A 14,443-nucleotide genomic window follows, 5' to 3' on the forward strand; every position below is an offset into this window, starting at 1 on the left:
GAAAGGATGATGCAGTATGAAAATAAATGGATTACAGTCTGTATTTAACTTGATTCTTAATGAATAGACTATTCCCTTGACTTTTTCTTGCACCATGCCCAGTCAAATCTTGCAGCTTGTATTTATTTATTGTCTCCTTTCTATCCTGTTAATTACATGGCTAATTTCTATGGGTATCTTTGAGAAACTCTCCCCCTCTTTTACGAAACTGTGATAGTAGTTTCTAGCGCGGAGAGCCATGCTGAATGGCCCGTACTGCTCCCGATGCTCATAGGAACTCAATGAGCGTCGGGAGAGCGCACGCCATACAGCGCGGCTCCCCGCGCTATAAACTGCTATCGCAGTTTCGTAAAAGGAGGCCTCTGTATAATCATACTATAGCTATTTACTACAAGTATCTTAGTGGAATGCTGTATACTTTTTGTTCTTAGCTAGGCCACTGAGGTCGAGTTTGCAACCTTATGTCTGTACTCTGGTTTGATAGATTTACTATTAGTAGCTTCATCCGGGGTGGGGGGGGGGGGTGGGGGAGGGGGAGGTCTATTCAAAAGTATTTGTGTACCAATCAATGCATAATTGTTGTTCCTTTGATTACACTGCCTTTATACTATTAATTGTTGTGAGTGAGTTGCCCATTTTAATGAATACTTAATTTTTTTGTTTTCTTTCTTATCTTACTTTAGGGTTTCATATTCTGCACAATATACTACCCTATGATTCATTCATATTTAGAAGTGAGATTCTTCTACTACCCTTAAAGCAGGCATCTTGCTGATACATGTTGAGCTTTTTATTAGGTTTATTCATTATAGAACATAGAAACATGATGGCAGATAAAGGCCAAATGGCTTCCATGGATCTCATGGAAGGATTTCTCTATATCCCGATATTCCCAGATGATTTGAGGTTTCATGTTCTTGTGAGGCATTTCCCATTCGCAGCGCTCCCTTTCGGTTTGGCATTGGTGCCCAGATCATTTACCAAAATCATGGTGGTATTAGCTGCCCAGCTGCGATCTCTGGGTGTGCTCGTGCATCTGTACCTCAACGATTGGCTGATGAGAGTTCCCTCGGCGCAGGGCTGCTTGATGGTTTGCCAAGTGGTGTCTTTGATGGAACGTCTCGGATGGGTGATCAATCTGAAGAAGAGTCGCCTCGAGCCGACCCAGGACTTGGAGTACCTGGGAATCCGGTTCCACACAGGTCTGAACCAGATATTTCTTCCAGAATCGAGAAAACCCAGGATACAATTCGGGACATGTTAGCGGTCCCAGCAGCGACGGCCTGGCAGTATCTGCAGTTGTTGGGTCTCATGGTGGCGAACATAGATGTGATTCCATGTGTGAGAGCCCACCTCTGTCCTCTTCAGTCATCCCTTCTGACGTTGAGAAATGCGCTGGGGGTGAGGCTGCCTTAGTTGGCAGTGGCACGCAGCAGTATGATGTGGTGGTTGAACCCAGTCACTCTGACCAATGGGCTCCCTCTGCGGGTCTTGGACTGGGTGACCCTGACTACGGATGCGAGTCTCTCCAGATGGGGAGCAGTTTGCATATCTTTCCCATTCCAAGGCCGTTGGATGCCGAGGGAGAGCAGATGGTTGATCAATAATAATAATCAGTTTATATACCGCAAGGCTGTAAAGTTCTATGCGGTTTACAATAGTTAAGAAAAACAATAAAAGAAGTTGAATATAACTAAAAAAGTTAAAAGCTAATAATTAGAGACACTTAAAATGATCAAAATAGTGCATAATAAAATTTTTACGAATTAGCTGCCTAAATACTTTGAAAACAGATATGTTTTTAGATGTCTCCTAAATTCCCCATAAGTGTCATTAAGCAAAGGCAATTGTTCTAAATCCTTACCCTATAACACTTCTTATGTTGATATGAAAAAAGATTTTGATGATGTTTTTTAAGTTTACATCCTCTAACAGGCAGAAAAACAAATTTCAGATGTGAGTTTCTCTTATGTCTGTCTGTTGGTTGCAAAAGAGAAAAGCTCAATTATATATTTGGGAGCTAAACCAAACAAAGCCAAACCAAATCGACTAGAGCTGCTAGCAATCTGGTTTGCTTTGCTGAGATTTCAAGGGAGTCTCTACTGGAAGGCTGTCCATGTGTTCTCGGACAATTCGATGGCTGTTGCCTATGTCAACCGGCAAGGAGGATCGAGGAGTCCTATGCTGGGCTTGGAGGCTCGGATGCTCTTTGCTTGGGCGGAGTATCATCTCTTGGCTTTGTCCATGTCTCATGTGACTGGTGTAGACAACGTTCAGGCAGACTTTCTCAGTCGTTAGACTCTGGACCAGGGAAAATCTTCCCTGTCTGGGCTGGCATTCAAGGCCATTGTGCGCCGCTGGAGGTCATCCTACCTTCGATCTGATAGCGTCTTCTCAGAACAGGAAGGCAGGCAGATTTTTCAGCCAATGACGGGAGGTCGACAGCAAAGGACTCAATGCTCTGGTTCAATCGTGGCCTATGTTAGGGCGAGTGCTGCGCCGGGTATCCTCTCACAGGTGTCCGGTGCTCCCTTGGTACGCAGACGTTGTGAGGGTGTCCTCTGAGAGGGGCTGCATCTTCCTTGCCATCGGAGGTTGCTCACAAGGGGCCGATTACACTTCAAGATCCGGACTGCTTTGGTCTTATGGCCTGGCTGTTGAGCAGGCAGCCTGGGAGGCCAGGGGTTATTCCTCTACAGTTATCGCCACGCTCCTGCAGAGCAAGCGGAAATCAACTGTATCGGCCTACGCGAAAGCCTGGAGGTGTTTTCAGGCTTGGTGTGCGGGATTCAGGTGGACCCTTTGGTACCGTCGGTGGCTCATGTTCTGGACTTCCTGCAGGCTGGCCTCAGGAAGGGTCTGGGAGTCTCTTCTCTACATGTTCAAATTATGGGACTCTTCTGTTTAGGTCCCTCTTCGTTCTCACCTGGATGTTGTTTGGTTCTTGAAGGGGGCCGGGAGGCTAAGGCCTCCCTTGCGACTGCCTTGTTCGTTGTGGAACCTGAATTTGGTCCTAAGCTGTCTGACTTGTCCGCCCTATGAACCCCTGGATGGGATCTCTCTGTAAGATATTACCATTAAGACTGTCTTCCTGGTGGGCGGTCACATCGGCATGTCGAGTGTCAGAGCTCCAGGCTTTGTCGTGCAGAGGTCCCTTTTCTTTGCATCACGGAGTCTGCAGTGATTTTGAGGACTGTGCCTTCTTCTCTTCCGAAAGTGGTTCCACTTTCCACGTCAACCAGGAAGTTCATTTGCCAGCCTTTGTTCCTTTGGGTTCCAAGTCTCAGGACCGTGTTTTGTAGTCTCTGGATGTATGGTGTCTAATTTTGAGATAGCTAGAGGCCACTAACGACTTCCATCTGTCAGATCATCGGGCCCCATGCGTCGGGGTCGGCCTGCTTCCAAGGCTACCATTTCACGTTGGATACTTGCGGCCATTTCCGCAGCGGCGGCACCTTGGGGTGAAGGCTCCCTCTACCGGAGGAATGGCTTCCTCGTAGGCTGATTCTCATGCAGTCTCACCTGAGGAGATTTGTCGGGCGGCCACGTGGGCGTCACTTCATACTTTTTCCAGGTTTTACTGGCTTGATGTGGCAGCTAAGAGTGATGCAGCCTTTGGCTCGTCTGTTCTGGCGGTGGGCTCATCGGGCTTCCCCTGAGATTTGGGACTGCTTTGATACGTCCCACGAGTTCAGCCTCCAGAGGAATTGTACAAGAATGAAAGATTAGGTTTCTTACCTCTGCTAATCTTCCTTCTTGTAAATCTCCTCTGGAGGCTGAACTCCCACCCATCTATTTTGTCTGATTCGCAGGTAGCCTCTTCAGTAACTAGTAAGCTGAATTTCTATCTTTGACCAGCTTCACTGATAATTACATGCATATTTCCCTTTGTAAAGTTTAAGGGTTGATGGGGTTCCCTTCTGATCTTCAAGCTGTGTCTGCGTTCCATAAAATTTCCTATGTTTTGCAGTTTTATAATGTTTGCATTCTATGTTTGATTACAGTTGGCCTTTTTTGGTCGTAGTTTTAGTGTAATAATTTCTTCAGCGGAATTGACTGGTAGCGGGAGTTCCCGCGTCCTCTTTTTCTTTTCTTCTGTTTCCTGTTGTCATAGATCTACTGGGCTTGACAGGAAGCATCCGGGCAGGTATCCCAAAGGGGAGGGAACAACTTTTGGTAACCCTGCAGCAGAAGCTATCAGACATACAATAACCCATGAGTTCAGCCTCCAGAGGAGATTTACAAGAAGAAAGATTAGCAGAGGTAAGAAACCTAATCTTTCCTTAACTAACTCATCACAATTGCTTTATTTTGGATTTTATGTTCTACTCCTTGAAATTTTGGTATATTCTCTTTTTGTATGTTTTCAATATTGGAATAATTTTAGAGACCAGTGATTATATCTTTCTGAATACAGCAATAGACAATATAAAATGTATAGAGATAGAATTTTCTTATAATGTGATTATAGATATAAAGGTCCTAATTTATTTTTCATATACCTGTTGGATTTACATATGAGTGTTTTGAGGTTCATTTTTAAAAAATAAAAATGTCCAAAAAGTAGCTTAAAGGAGCAGATGTATTTTTTTTTAACCAAACCCTTCCAAATTTGCTATTTTCAAAACCTGAGTATTTTTTAGATGGATTTCTATGCTGCTTTTCTGCAGTTCATCGAAATCTCAAGGGGGCATGGTAGAAACATGGTGTGGGTGGGACTAGGGTGGGGTTAAAACTTGGACATTTTTCTGCCATAATTGAGCATTTTAAAATATGTCCAGGACACAGTTTGGACATTTGGGGCTAGACCTGTTTCAACAAGAATAAGAGACAAGTTCTATAAGAGGCACCTAAAGTTAGGCAGCAAACAGGTCTCTGGAATAGCCTGTTGGTCAGTGCATTGGCTTGCAGAGAAGGAGACCCAGGCCCATATTGTGGTGGAAAGTGTGAGCCCACCAAAACCCACCCATCATACTGGGCCATCATAATGGTCACATTTGCAAGCATAAGGGCTATTGGGGAGGTATAAATTGGGTCCAGTAGGTTTGGGGTGGGTTTTGGAGGGCTTGCCATACAGTATAAGGGAGTTATGGTGAAATGTGTACCTGGGACCTTTTATGTGAAGTTCACTGCAATGCTTCCTGAGGTGCCCCACTGTTCTGCTGGATGTCTGAGTGGCCAGTCTACTAAGAATGCTGCCCCCCTCAATATCCCAATTGCTTGTTTTGTGCATTTTTCTTTTGGATGTGTGTTTTTCAAAAATGATTCAAAAGATGCACATCTGAAAAATGGCCATTTAAAAAAAAACCCAAGATAGATGTTTTGAAAATGGGCATGCTTGGTACTGGAATTTTGAGCATCTTCTGCAAAATGTCCAAACTCAGATTTGGGCATCATTTTGAAAATGACCCTCTTTATAAGTTTATGAAATCTGCTTTTATAGAAAAAGGGTCAGAGCTCATAAAACAATATTGTGGAAATTCAGATGTAACTAAGGAATCTGAATGGACTATTCTTATGTTGCTGAATGTTCTGCTTTTAGACATGCAGCTGTTGTACCATACCTCTGTTCTGATTTTGATGATATATTTTTGCAAGGAATATTTTTGAGTGAAGGAATGAGTAGTATGATTTTACTGATTAGTACAAGTTCTGTTTCAGTGTCACTACACCAAGAAGAGTGCCCGGAAAACCCATTCATCAGCTGTGCCTAGAAAAGCAAGTTACTCATATCCATTGTTCAAGAGTGTGTATGCTTCCTTCCTGAAAAGCAAAACTTCCAAAGAGTGGCTGGCCAATAAACCATTAACTGCTTTGGAGGTGATATACGTTGAAAGAAAACATTAATGTCCTCAGTTGTATATAAGAAACCTTGTAAATGCATGAAGTGGTTTTGATAATATACAGAAGCAAAAATAAAATGGTATGTGAGAGGCACCAGAACCTTAAGATGCCACTATGACATTATTAAAGGGAATGAGGATGGGACTTGATATACTGCCTTTCTGTGATAAAATAAAAGCAAGTTTACATATTATATACAGGTAATTATTTTTGTACTTGGGGCAATGGAGGGTTAAGTGACTTGCCCAGAGCTGTCATGAGGACTGAACCCAGTTGTCTGGCTCTTAGACCACTGCAGTAACCATTACTCCTCTACTCCTCTATTAGAATGTTGACCTATTGATTTCTGGTTGTGTGTAGATATGAGTGTGATAGCTGCTCTAAGCTCTCCCCTGTCCCTCAAGAGTACAACTTATCAAAGGGGTCCTTTTACTAAGGCGCACTAACAGATTTAGCATGCACTAATGAATTAGAAACATGATGGCAGATAAAGGCCAAATGCCCATCTAGTCTGGCCATCTGCAGTAACCATTATCTCTTTCTCTCCCCACGTGCTTAACCCAGGCCCTTTTGAATTCAGACACAGTCGTTGTCTCCACCACTTCTTCTGGGGGACTGTTCCATGCATCTACCACCCTTTCTGTAAAAAAGTATTTCCTTAGATTACTCCGAAGCCTATCACCTCTTAATGTCGTCCTATGCCCTCTCATTGCAGAGTCTCTATCATATCTCCCCTCTCCCGCCTTTCCTCCAAAGTATACAGATTGAGATCTTTAAGTCTGTCACAACGGATAAACACCTCACTATTCTGTGTTCAATCACAGGATGGCATTCATAGCCTCCTGATACTGTATTGTATTTTTAATTACTGTTGACTTTCTATCATACTTTAGAAAATAAATAAAGACTATACAACAGTAAAGGTTTCTTTTTTACTTATCCTTTTTTTTTTTTTAATTCTTTATTCATTTTATAATTCACAAGTGTACAGTAAATATCAAACAATTAGAATACAATATCACTTGAAAATCTACCATATCGTACAACAAAAAGATATAACCCCCCACCCCCTCCCACTTCCATATACAACAAAAAATATACCACATGAATATAATATCTTATCATTCATATATATTATTAATAGAAATCCAACCCCCCCGATCCACATGTAAGAATTAAAATTGGGAAAAGTGTAAATTATTCATTAGAATAATTTAAAAATGGCCCCCACACATCCTTAAATTTATTATAGTAACCTTTTTGAACTGCCAACGCTCTTTCCATTTTAAACACATGACGTACTGAATTCCACCAGAAACAATAATTCAACCTTGTACAATCTTTCCAGTTATATGTTATTTGTTGAATGGCAACTCCTGTCAATATCATTACTTATCCTTTTAATGCAGTGTCTTTAACATGCCCCGGGTTTTGGAAAGTCTGCCTGGGAGCCCAGACAGTCCTATAAAAAGAGGACATGTCCAGTTTTTCCTGGACATCTGGTAACCATATCATAATCTGCTTTTGAGACAGACCTAGGGGAAGCCACTGCTTGCCCTAGAATGAGTAGTATGGAATGTTGCTGCTATATGGATTTTTGCTAGGTACTTGTGATCTGGATTGGCCACTGTGGAAACTGGATACTGGGGTAGATGCACCATTTGTCTGACCCAGTATGGCTATTCTTATGTTCACAAAATACCATAGGAACCTTTGGTGTCTAAATGCTTTGAAAATGAGTCCCAATGTCACACTGTGGATATCCTGAAAACCTGATAGTGGGTTCTACTGGATAGTTTTGTGTACCAGTGGCTTAGAGACCTATCATGATGCATTTTCACAACTCTGATAAGGATGAGGATAGCAATACTTTAATTCCCCCTTTTTAGAAGCAACAATAGGCTTTTCTATCACCTGCCACAGTGGTATTAGGAGCTAATATCGCCATGGCTGGCGATAAAAAAGCCTAATTCAGCTTCATAAAAGGGGGGGGGGGGGTAAATTACTTGAGTGGCAAATAGTGAAAGCTGAAAGTTTATGCCTGAGCATATAGCCCATGAGCAGTGAGTATGAAAGCATTAGTAACATGACTTGTTATGAAATAATGAAAATAAGAGGAATTGGCTAAATCACCTAATCCCTGGAGAAAAGGGGTCTAGAAAGATAGGACAAATCTTTAAATAAGTAAATTTAAACAATGGACATCAGTATGAGCCCTACATGCGTAAGCGGACCTGAATCTTTGGCTCAGGCAAGATCTCAAAAGGTGACTAGCACCAGACAACAGTCTAATTGAGAATTGCCTCATACATCATATAGTCCATAAATGTTTAACAGTGAAAACTATGATATGCCACCTCCCAAATCTGAAAAGACCTCTTCTCACCAGGGAAAAGGGGAATATATTGTGGGCAACATATACAAGCAATGCCTAAATACACACCTTGTGAACACACTTTTCTCCAGGGATTAGGTGATTTAGCCAATTCCTCTTATTTTCATTTTTTGGATTTTATTGGCTTTGATCCAATTTAGGGTTTTCTATTATTGTTGTTATGAAATACACATTTATAAAGATGATAAAAGTATCTTATAGTTTAAAATAATTAATAAACATTTTTCTTCCATTCTTGTGTCCATGTTTAAAATTTTTTACTTTTTCTTAGGAACTAGAGAATAAAGAAAGGAAAGAATTTAATCGAGCATCCCAGATGGTATTGGACACAGAGAATTACTTTGTGAAGGTAAGGAAGCATTGAAGGATTCTCTCTGTTTCGTTAGGGATTGTACTGTTTTTCTGGAAGCATCTACTTCAAGTTCCAGTGAGGCTTCTTTTGGGATCTGTGTACAGCTTTAGTTGGCTTTTGTAAGATGCAACAAAGAACAAATAAAATTAATTAGAGGAACAGATAGTAGATGTAAAAATATGACAGCAGTATTTTACAATCTTTTGGATGCCAGACAGCAAGTGATTACTTTTTCGAAGGACATGAACTGAGTGCCATAGGGAGATATCACTTCCCATCTTGTTTCTTTTGAGCATCTGCCTCTGTGGGATTTGTGGTCTTGCTCTGCTCAGTAGATATCAGAGTACATCAGGGGTTGGGGGAAAAAGCATCACATGTAACAACCAATAGGATCATAATTGAGCACCAGTTTTTACATAAATTTCCAGTACAAGGGGTTCTGAAAAATCCTACAACTTTGTGCTCAATATATATCTAATATAATAAAATGCTAGGCCGCGCATGCGCACTAAAAAAAACGTGTTCCCTGATCTGTCGGGTTTTTTTTAGTGCGCATGCGCGGGTTGTACGTCACCAAACTTGGCAACGCAAGCCATGTCCGCCGTCGGCCTCGAGCTCCTGGGGGCCGGCGGCTCGAGTCGCCCAGCCGGTGCTGAGTCCCCCCCACTCCCACTTCAGCTGGCACGGACGGTTTGAGAATGAAAGAGAGAACAACGCAGCCAGACGGACCGCGGGAAGGGAAAGGGGGGGAGGGTTTCGAGGGAGCTGGCTGGCCGCATAAATTATTTTAATTTGAAATCTGCCGCCGTCGCCGCGGCTCCTCTCTCATCTTCCGACATAATATAAGTGCAGCTCATGAGAGGAGCCGCGGCGGCGGCTTTGAAAACGGCTCCCTTAGTTCGCTGCATTTTTTTTTTTAAGTTTAAAACTGCCGCCGTGGCTCCTCTCACGATCCCGGCCTGTGTCAGAGAAGGCTTCCGACGCAGGCAGGATCGTGAGAGGAGCCGCGTAGGCATCTTTAAACTTAAAAAAAAATCCAGCAAAGAACTAAGGGAGCCATTTTATCTCCATGCTGCTACGAAGGAACAGGTGAGGGGGAGGGAAATGCTGATGCTGATGCACAGGGAGCAGGCAGGCATGGCAGGCAAGCAGGGGAAGAGGGAAAGGGGCTGCTTTGGGGGTAGGGGTGTGCTGGGGGCACATAGCAGTCATGGGCAGGGGATCACAGAACAGGCAGGCATGGCTCAACAAGGGGAGAGGGAAAGGGGGCTACTTTGGGGTGAGGGGTTTCCTGGGCCAGACAGCAATCATAGGGGGGAAACAGAAAGGGGCCACGGAGCAGGCAGGCATGGCACAAAAGGGGGCAGGGGCATTGGGAAACGGGGCTGCTTTGGGGGGAAGGGTGTTCTGGGGGCACACATCAATCATGCCGGGGAAGAGAAGGGGGCCACAGAGAGATAGGCAGGCATGGCGCAAGACAGAGACACAGACAGAAAGAATGACAGACAGACAGACAGCATCCAAGCACAGAGAGAGAAAGGAAAAAAAAAACAGTCGTCTACTCTAGCACCTGTTGCACAGGGGGAGAACGAAAGAGATGCTGATGGACAGGGGGTTGAAGAAAAGGAACGGAGGACTAATGTTGGACAGGGGGAGAAGGAAAGAGGTGCTGCTGGACAGGGGGGAGGTAAAACAAAGGGAGAAGGGCTGCTGCTGCATAAGTAGAGAAGTGAAGGGGTGGTGGTGGACACAGGGGAGGTAAAAGGAAGGGAAAATGGACAGGGGGAGCAGGCAAGGGGTGGTGATGGACAGCCAAGGAAAAAGAAAGGCAGAAAGAAAAAAAGCGGCTAAGGAGAGAGAGAGAAAGAAATAAAGACAGACACACACACATATGTTCTAGCACCCGTTAATGTAACGGGCTTAAAGACTAATATATATATATATATATATATATACAGTGGTACCTTGGTTTACGAGTGCACCGGTTTGCGAGTGTTTTGCAAGACGAGCAAAACATTCGCAAATTTGGTGCCTTGTAAACTGAGCTTGCCTCGCTGTACGAGCGCCCCCCCCCCCCGCAATCCGGCACCCCCCCCCCCACCATCGGGCACCCCCCTGCCGCCACCTGAGATCCCCCAACCCACCCGAACCCTCTTCTTACTTCCAGTGTAGCCTCCGTATCGGCACCAGTATGTTCTGTGCCCGAAAATCTGCTTCCTGTGCCGGGCCTTGAGCATGCGCGCATGCTCAAGGCCCGGCACAGGAAGCAGATTTTTGGGCACAGGACATGCTGATGCCGGCGATGCCGATGCGGAGGCTACACTGGAAGTAAGAAGAGGGTTCGGGTGGGTTGGGGGATCTCAGGTGGCGGCGGGGGGGTGTCCGATGGCGGGGGGGGTGCCGGATCGCGGGGGGGAGGGTGCCCGTTTGCGGGGGAGGGGGCCTTCGGGGGGAGCAATGCCGGTTCTTGTGGGGGGGAGCAGCGCTGCTGGCCTCGGGGGGGGGGAAGGTTTGGGGTGGGAACATATCAAAGCAAGTTTCCCTTACTTCCTATGGGGAAACTTGCTTTGATATACGAGCATTTTGGATTACGAGCATGCTCCTGGAACGGATTATGCTCGTAATCCAAGGTACCACTGTATATATATTTTTTTAAATTGTAGGAGAGATATTATACTAATGTGGTATAGGTCATCAGCCTTTTATCTTTGGTCATAAACAAGAGCCCATATGATCCTAGCTCAATTCACATAAACTTTAATAATTTCCTTCTTGTATAGATTTTAGTTTTTTTGTTGTTTTTTTCCTAATTATCTTTATTAACAACTGCAAAGGAACAAACAACAGGAGCAGAATAATCAGAAACATAAAACAGAGCAGTCAGAAAATAGCACGGGAGACTATGACAATAAATGCTGCTCAATACAAAAAACCCCATGGGTGGATGCCCATCACAATTGACATTTTGAAATAGCAAACCCTGCCAGACAAACACACACAAATCCCAAACCCACACCTCAAATCACAACAAGCACACCTCTAGACATCCAAACCCCCCGATACTCACCCCCTCACCCACACAAGTGCAGCTATCCGATGAAAAGCAAAGCAAAAAACAATAACAAAAACAAACTGAAAGAAAGCATCAGCCCCTTCAAAAAGAAAAATCAAGGTAGTGATTCCGTGCCCACTGTCTCCAAGCTGGAACAAATCCTCAACGCTCTCTGCCACAAAGGTCGATAGCAGCGGTGGGCCAAAGTCCCAGACTTAGGGATACATTGAAGCTCATATCTCCCCACCTCAGCCAATCGAGCCAGCCATTGTGGGAAGGATGCCACTGAGTCTTCCACCCAATGCCGCAACAGGAGCTTTTTTACCACCAAGACAGCCATGTAGAGAACCCTGCATTGGGGAAGTGTAAGCCCCCCCTCTATCAACTCACGCTGATCCCCCAAGAGCAGAAACCCATAAGACCAGGGCACAGCTCGCTGGAGGACGCACTCCAAAAAAGGAAGAGCCTGCAGCCATAAGGCAGAAGAAGGGCATTCCAAAAAATGGTTTTAGTTTTTTATTGCAGATAAAAAAATGTTCATTTAAGTGAAGCCGTTTCATCAGTTCATTCTGTCTTCAAAAATAATTTCTCTTAAATTTCAACACGCTGTGTGCTTCCACCCAACCAAAACCCGACACCATCAAACAGACACTACTGGCAGTTCTACATTTCTGTTTCTGCATTTTTTTTGCCTACTTCAAGGGCTAAATTAGCTCACTGGGATACCTTAAATATATTTAGATCTTTCTTTGTTTAGCAGCATCTATGAGGCTGGAAGCAATATTGCAATTTAAAATATCTTTGTGGCAGAAACAAACCAATCAGTGGTATAACAGGAACCTGACTACCATAAGAACATAAGAATAGCCTTACTGGGTCAGACCAATGGTCCATCAAGCCCAGTAGCTCGTTCTCACGATGGCCAATCCAGGTCACTAGTACTTGGCCAAAACCCAAGGTGTAGCAATATTCCATGCTACCGATACAGGGCAAGCAGTGGCTTCCCCCATGCCTTTCTCAATAACAATGGACTTTTCCTCCAGGAACTTGTCTAAACCTTTCTTAAAATCAGCGACGCTATCCACTCTTACCACATCCTCTGGCAATGCGTTCCAGAGCTTAACTATTCTCTGAATGAAAAAAAATTTCCTCCAATTGGTTTTAAAAGTATTTCCCTGTAACTTCATCGAGTGTTGTAATTTTTGATGGAGTGAAAAATCGATCCACTTCTACCCGTTCTACTCCACTCAGGATTTTGTAGACTTCAATCATATCTCCCCTAAGTCGTCTCTTTTCCAAGCTGAAGAGCCTTAACCGTTTTAGTCTTTCCTCATATGAGAGGAGTTCCATCCCCTTTACCATCTTGGTCGCTCTTCTTTTCTAGTGCCACTATATCTTTCTCGAGATAAGGAGAACAATTGAATGCAATACTCTAGATGAAGTCACACCATGGAGCGATACAGGGTCATTATAACATTCTTAGTCTTGTTAACCATCCCTTTTTTAATAATTCCCAGCATCCTATTTGCTTTTTTGGCCACCGCCGCACATTGGGTGGAAGATTTCATTGTTTTGTCTATGTTAACACCCAGGACATTTTTTTGGGCATTAATCCCCAAGGTGGACTCTAGCATCCGGTAACTGTGATTCAGGTTATTCTTCCCAATGTGCATCACTTTGCATTTCTCCACATTAAATTTCATCTTTCATTTGGACACCCATTCTTCCAATTTCCTAAGGTCCGCCTGCAATTTTTCACAATCCGCATATGTTTTAACAACTTTGAACAGTTTAGTGTCATCTGCAAATTTAATCACCTCACTCATTCCAATTTCCAGATCATTTATAAATAAGTTAAATAGCACCGGTCCCAGTACAGATCCCTGCGGTACTCCACTGTTTCCTCCATTGAGATAAATGATCATTTAACCTTACCCTCTGTTTTCTATCCGATAACCAATTTCTAATCCACAACTGAACTTTGTCACCTATCCCATGACACTTTAATTTTCTCAGGAGCCTCTCATGAGGATCTTTATTAAAAGCTTTCTAAAAATCTAGATATACTATATCCTTTATCCACATGTTTATTCACACCTTCAAAAAAGTCAAGCAAATTTGTGAAGCAAGATCTCCCTCGGCTGAACCCATGCTGACTCTATCTCATTCAATCATGCTTGTCTACGTGTTCCACAATTTTATTTTTTATAATCGTTTCTACCATTTTGCCTGGCACTGAAGGGAGGCTTACCGGTCTGTAATTTCCTGGATCTTCCCTGGAGCCCTTTTTAAAAATCGGCATAACATTGGCCACCCTCCAATCTTCAGGTACTACAGACAAATTTAGCGACAGATTACAGATCACTAACATCAGGTCAGCAATTTCATTTTTGAGTTCTTTTAATACCCTGGGATGTATGCCATTCGGTCCTGGCGATTTATTACTTTTTAACTTGTCGATTTTGCTCAGTACATCTTCCAGATTTACTGAGATTTCTTTCAGTTCCTCTGCATCATCACCCTTGAAAACCATTTCCGGTAGAAATACTGGGACAACATCATTTCTTTCTGATAATTGATAGTCTTGTATCAAACTTAACATGTACAGTTCAATCAGTCTTATTCAGGTGGGCGTTCATTTTCTAAAATCCAGCTCTGTTCACATTACAGTAAGCGGCAATCACCACCATATGAACTCTTTGGCCACACCCACCCCCTTTTTCAAACCGCGGTGGAAGGTTTTACTGCAGGCCATTGAGGTAAATGCTCTGATGCTCGTAGGAATTAAGTGTTGGAGCAT

The 14,443-nt window shown here is 43.5% G+C and overlaps 1 protein-coding gene across 7 annotated transcripts in view; it reads left to right on the forward strand.

The window, feature by feature from the left end:
- Positions 1-14,443, forward strand: part of FAM228B (family with sequence similarity 228 member B) — a 151,254-nt gene that overhangs the window by 23,188 nt on the left and 113,623 nt on the right. For all 7 annotated transcript variants that reach the window (XM_033938744.1, XM_033938741.1, XM_033938748.1 and 4 more), the window contains exons 3-4: positions 5,662-5,820; positions 8,511-8,588. In XM_033938744.1, coding sequence (XP_033794635.1) covers positions 5,662-5,820; positions 8,511-8,588 — 237 coding nt within the window. The remainder of the gene's footprint in view (positions 1-5,661; positions 5,821-8,510; positions 8,589-14,443) is intronic.

This window comes from Geotrypetes seraphini, chromosome 3 (assembly GCF_902459505.1).
Source record: "Geotrypetes seraphini chromosome 3, aGeoSer1.1, whole genome shotgun sequence".
Lineage (NCBI taxonomy): Eukaryota > Metazoa > Chordata > Amphibia > Gymnophiona > Dermophiidae > Geotrypetes > Geotrypetes seraphini.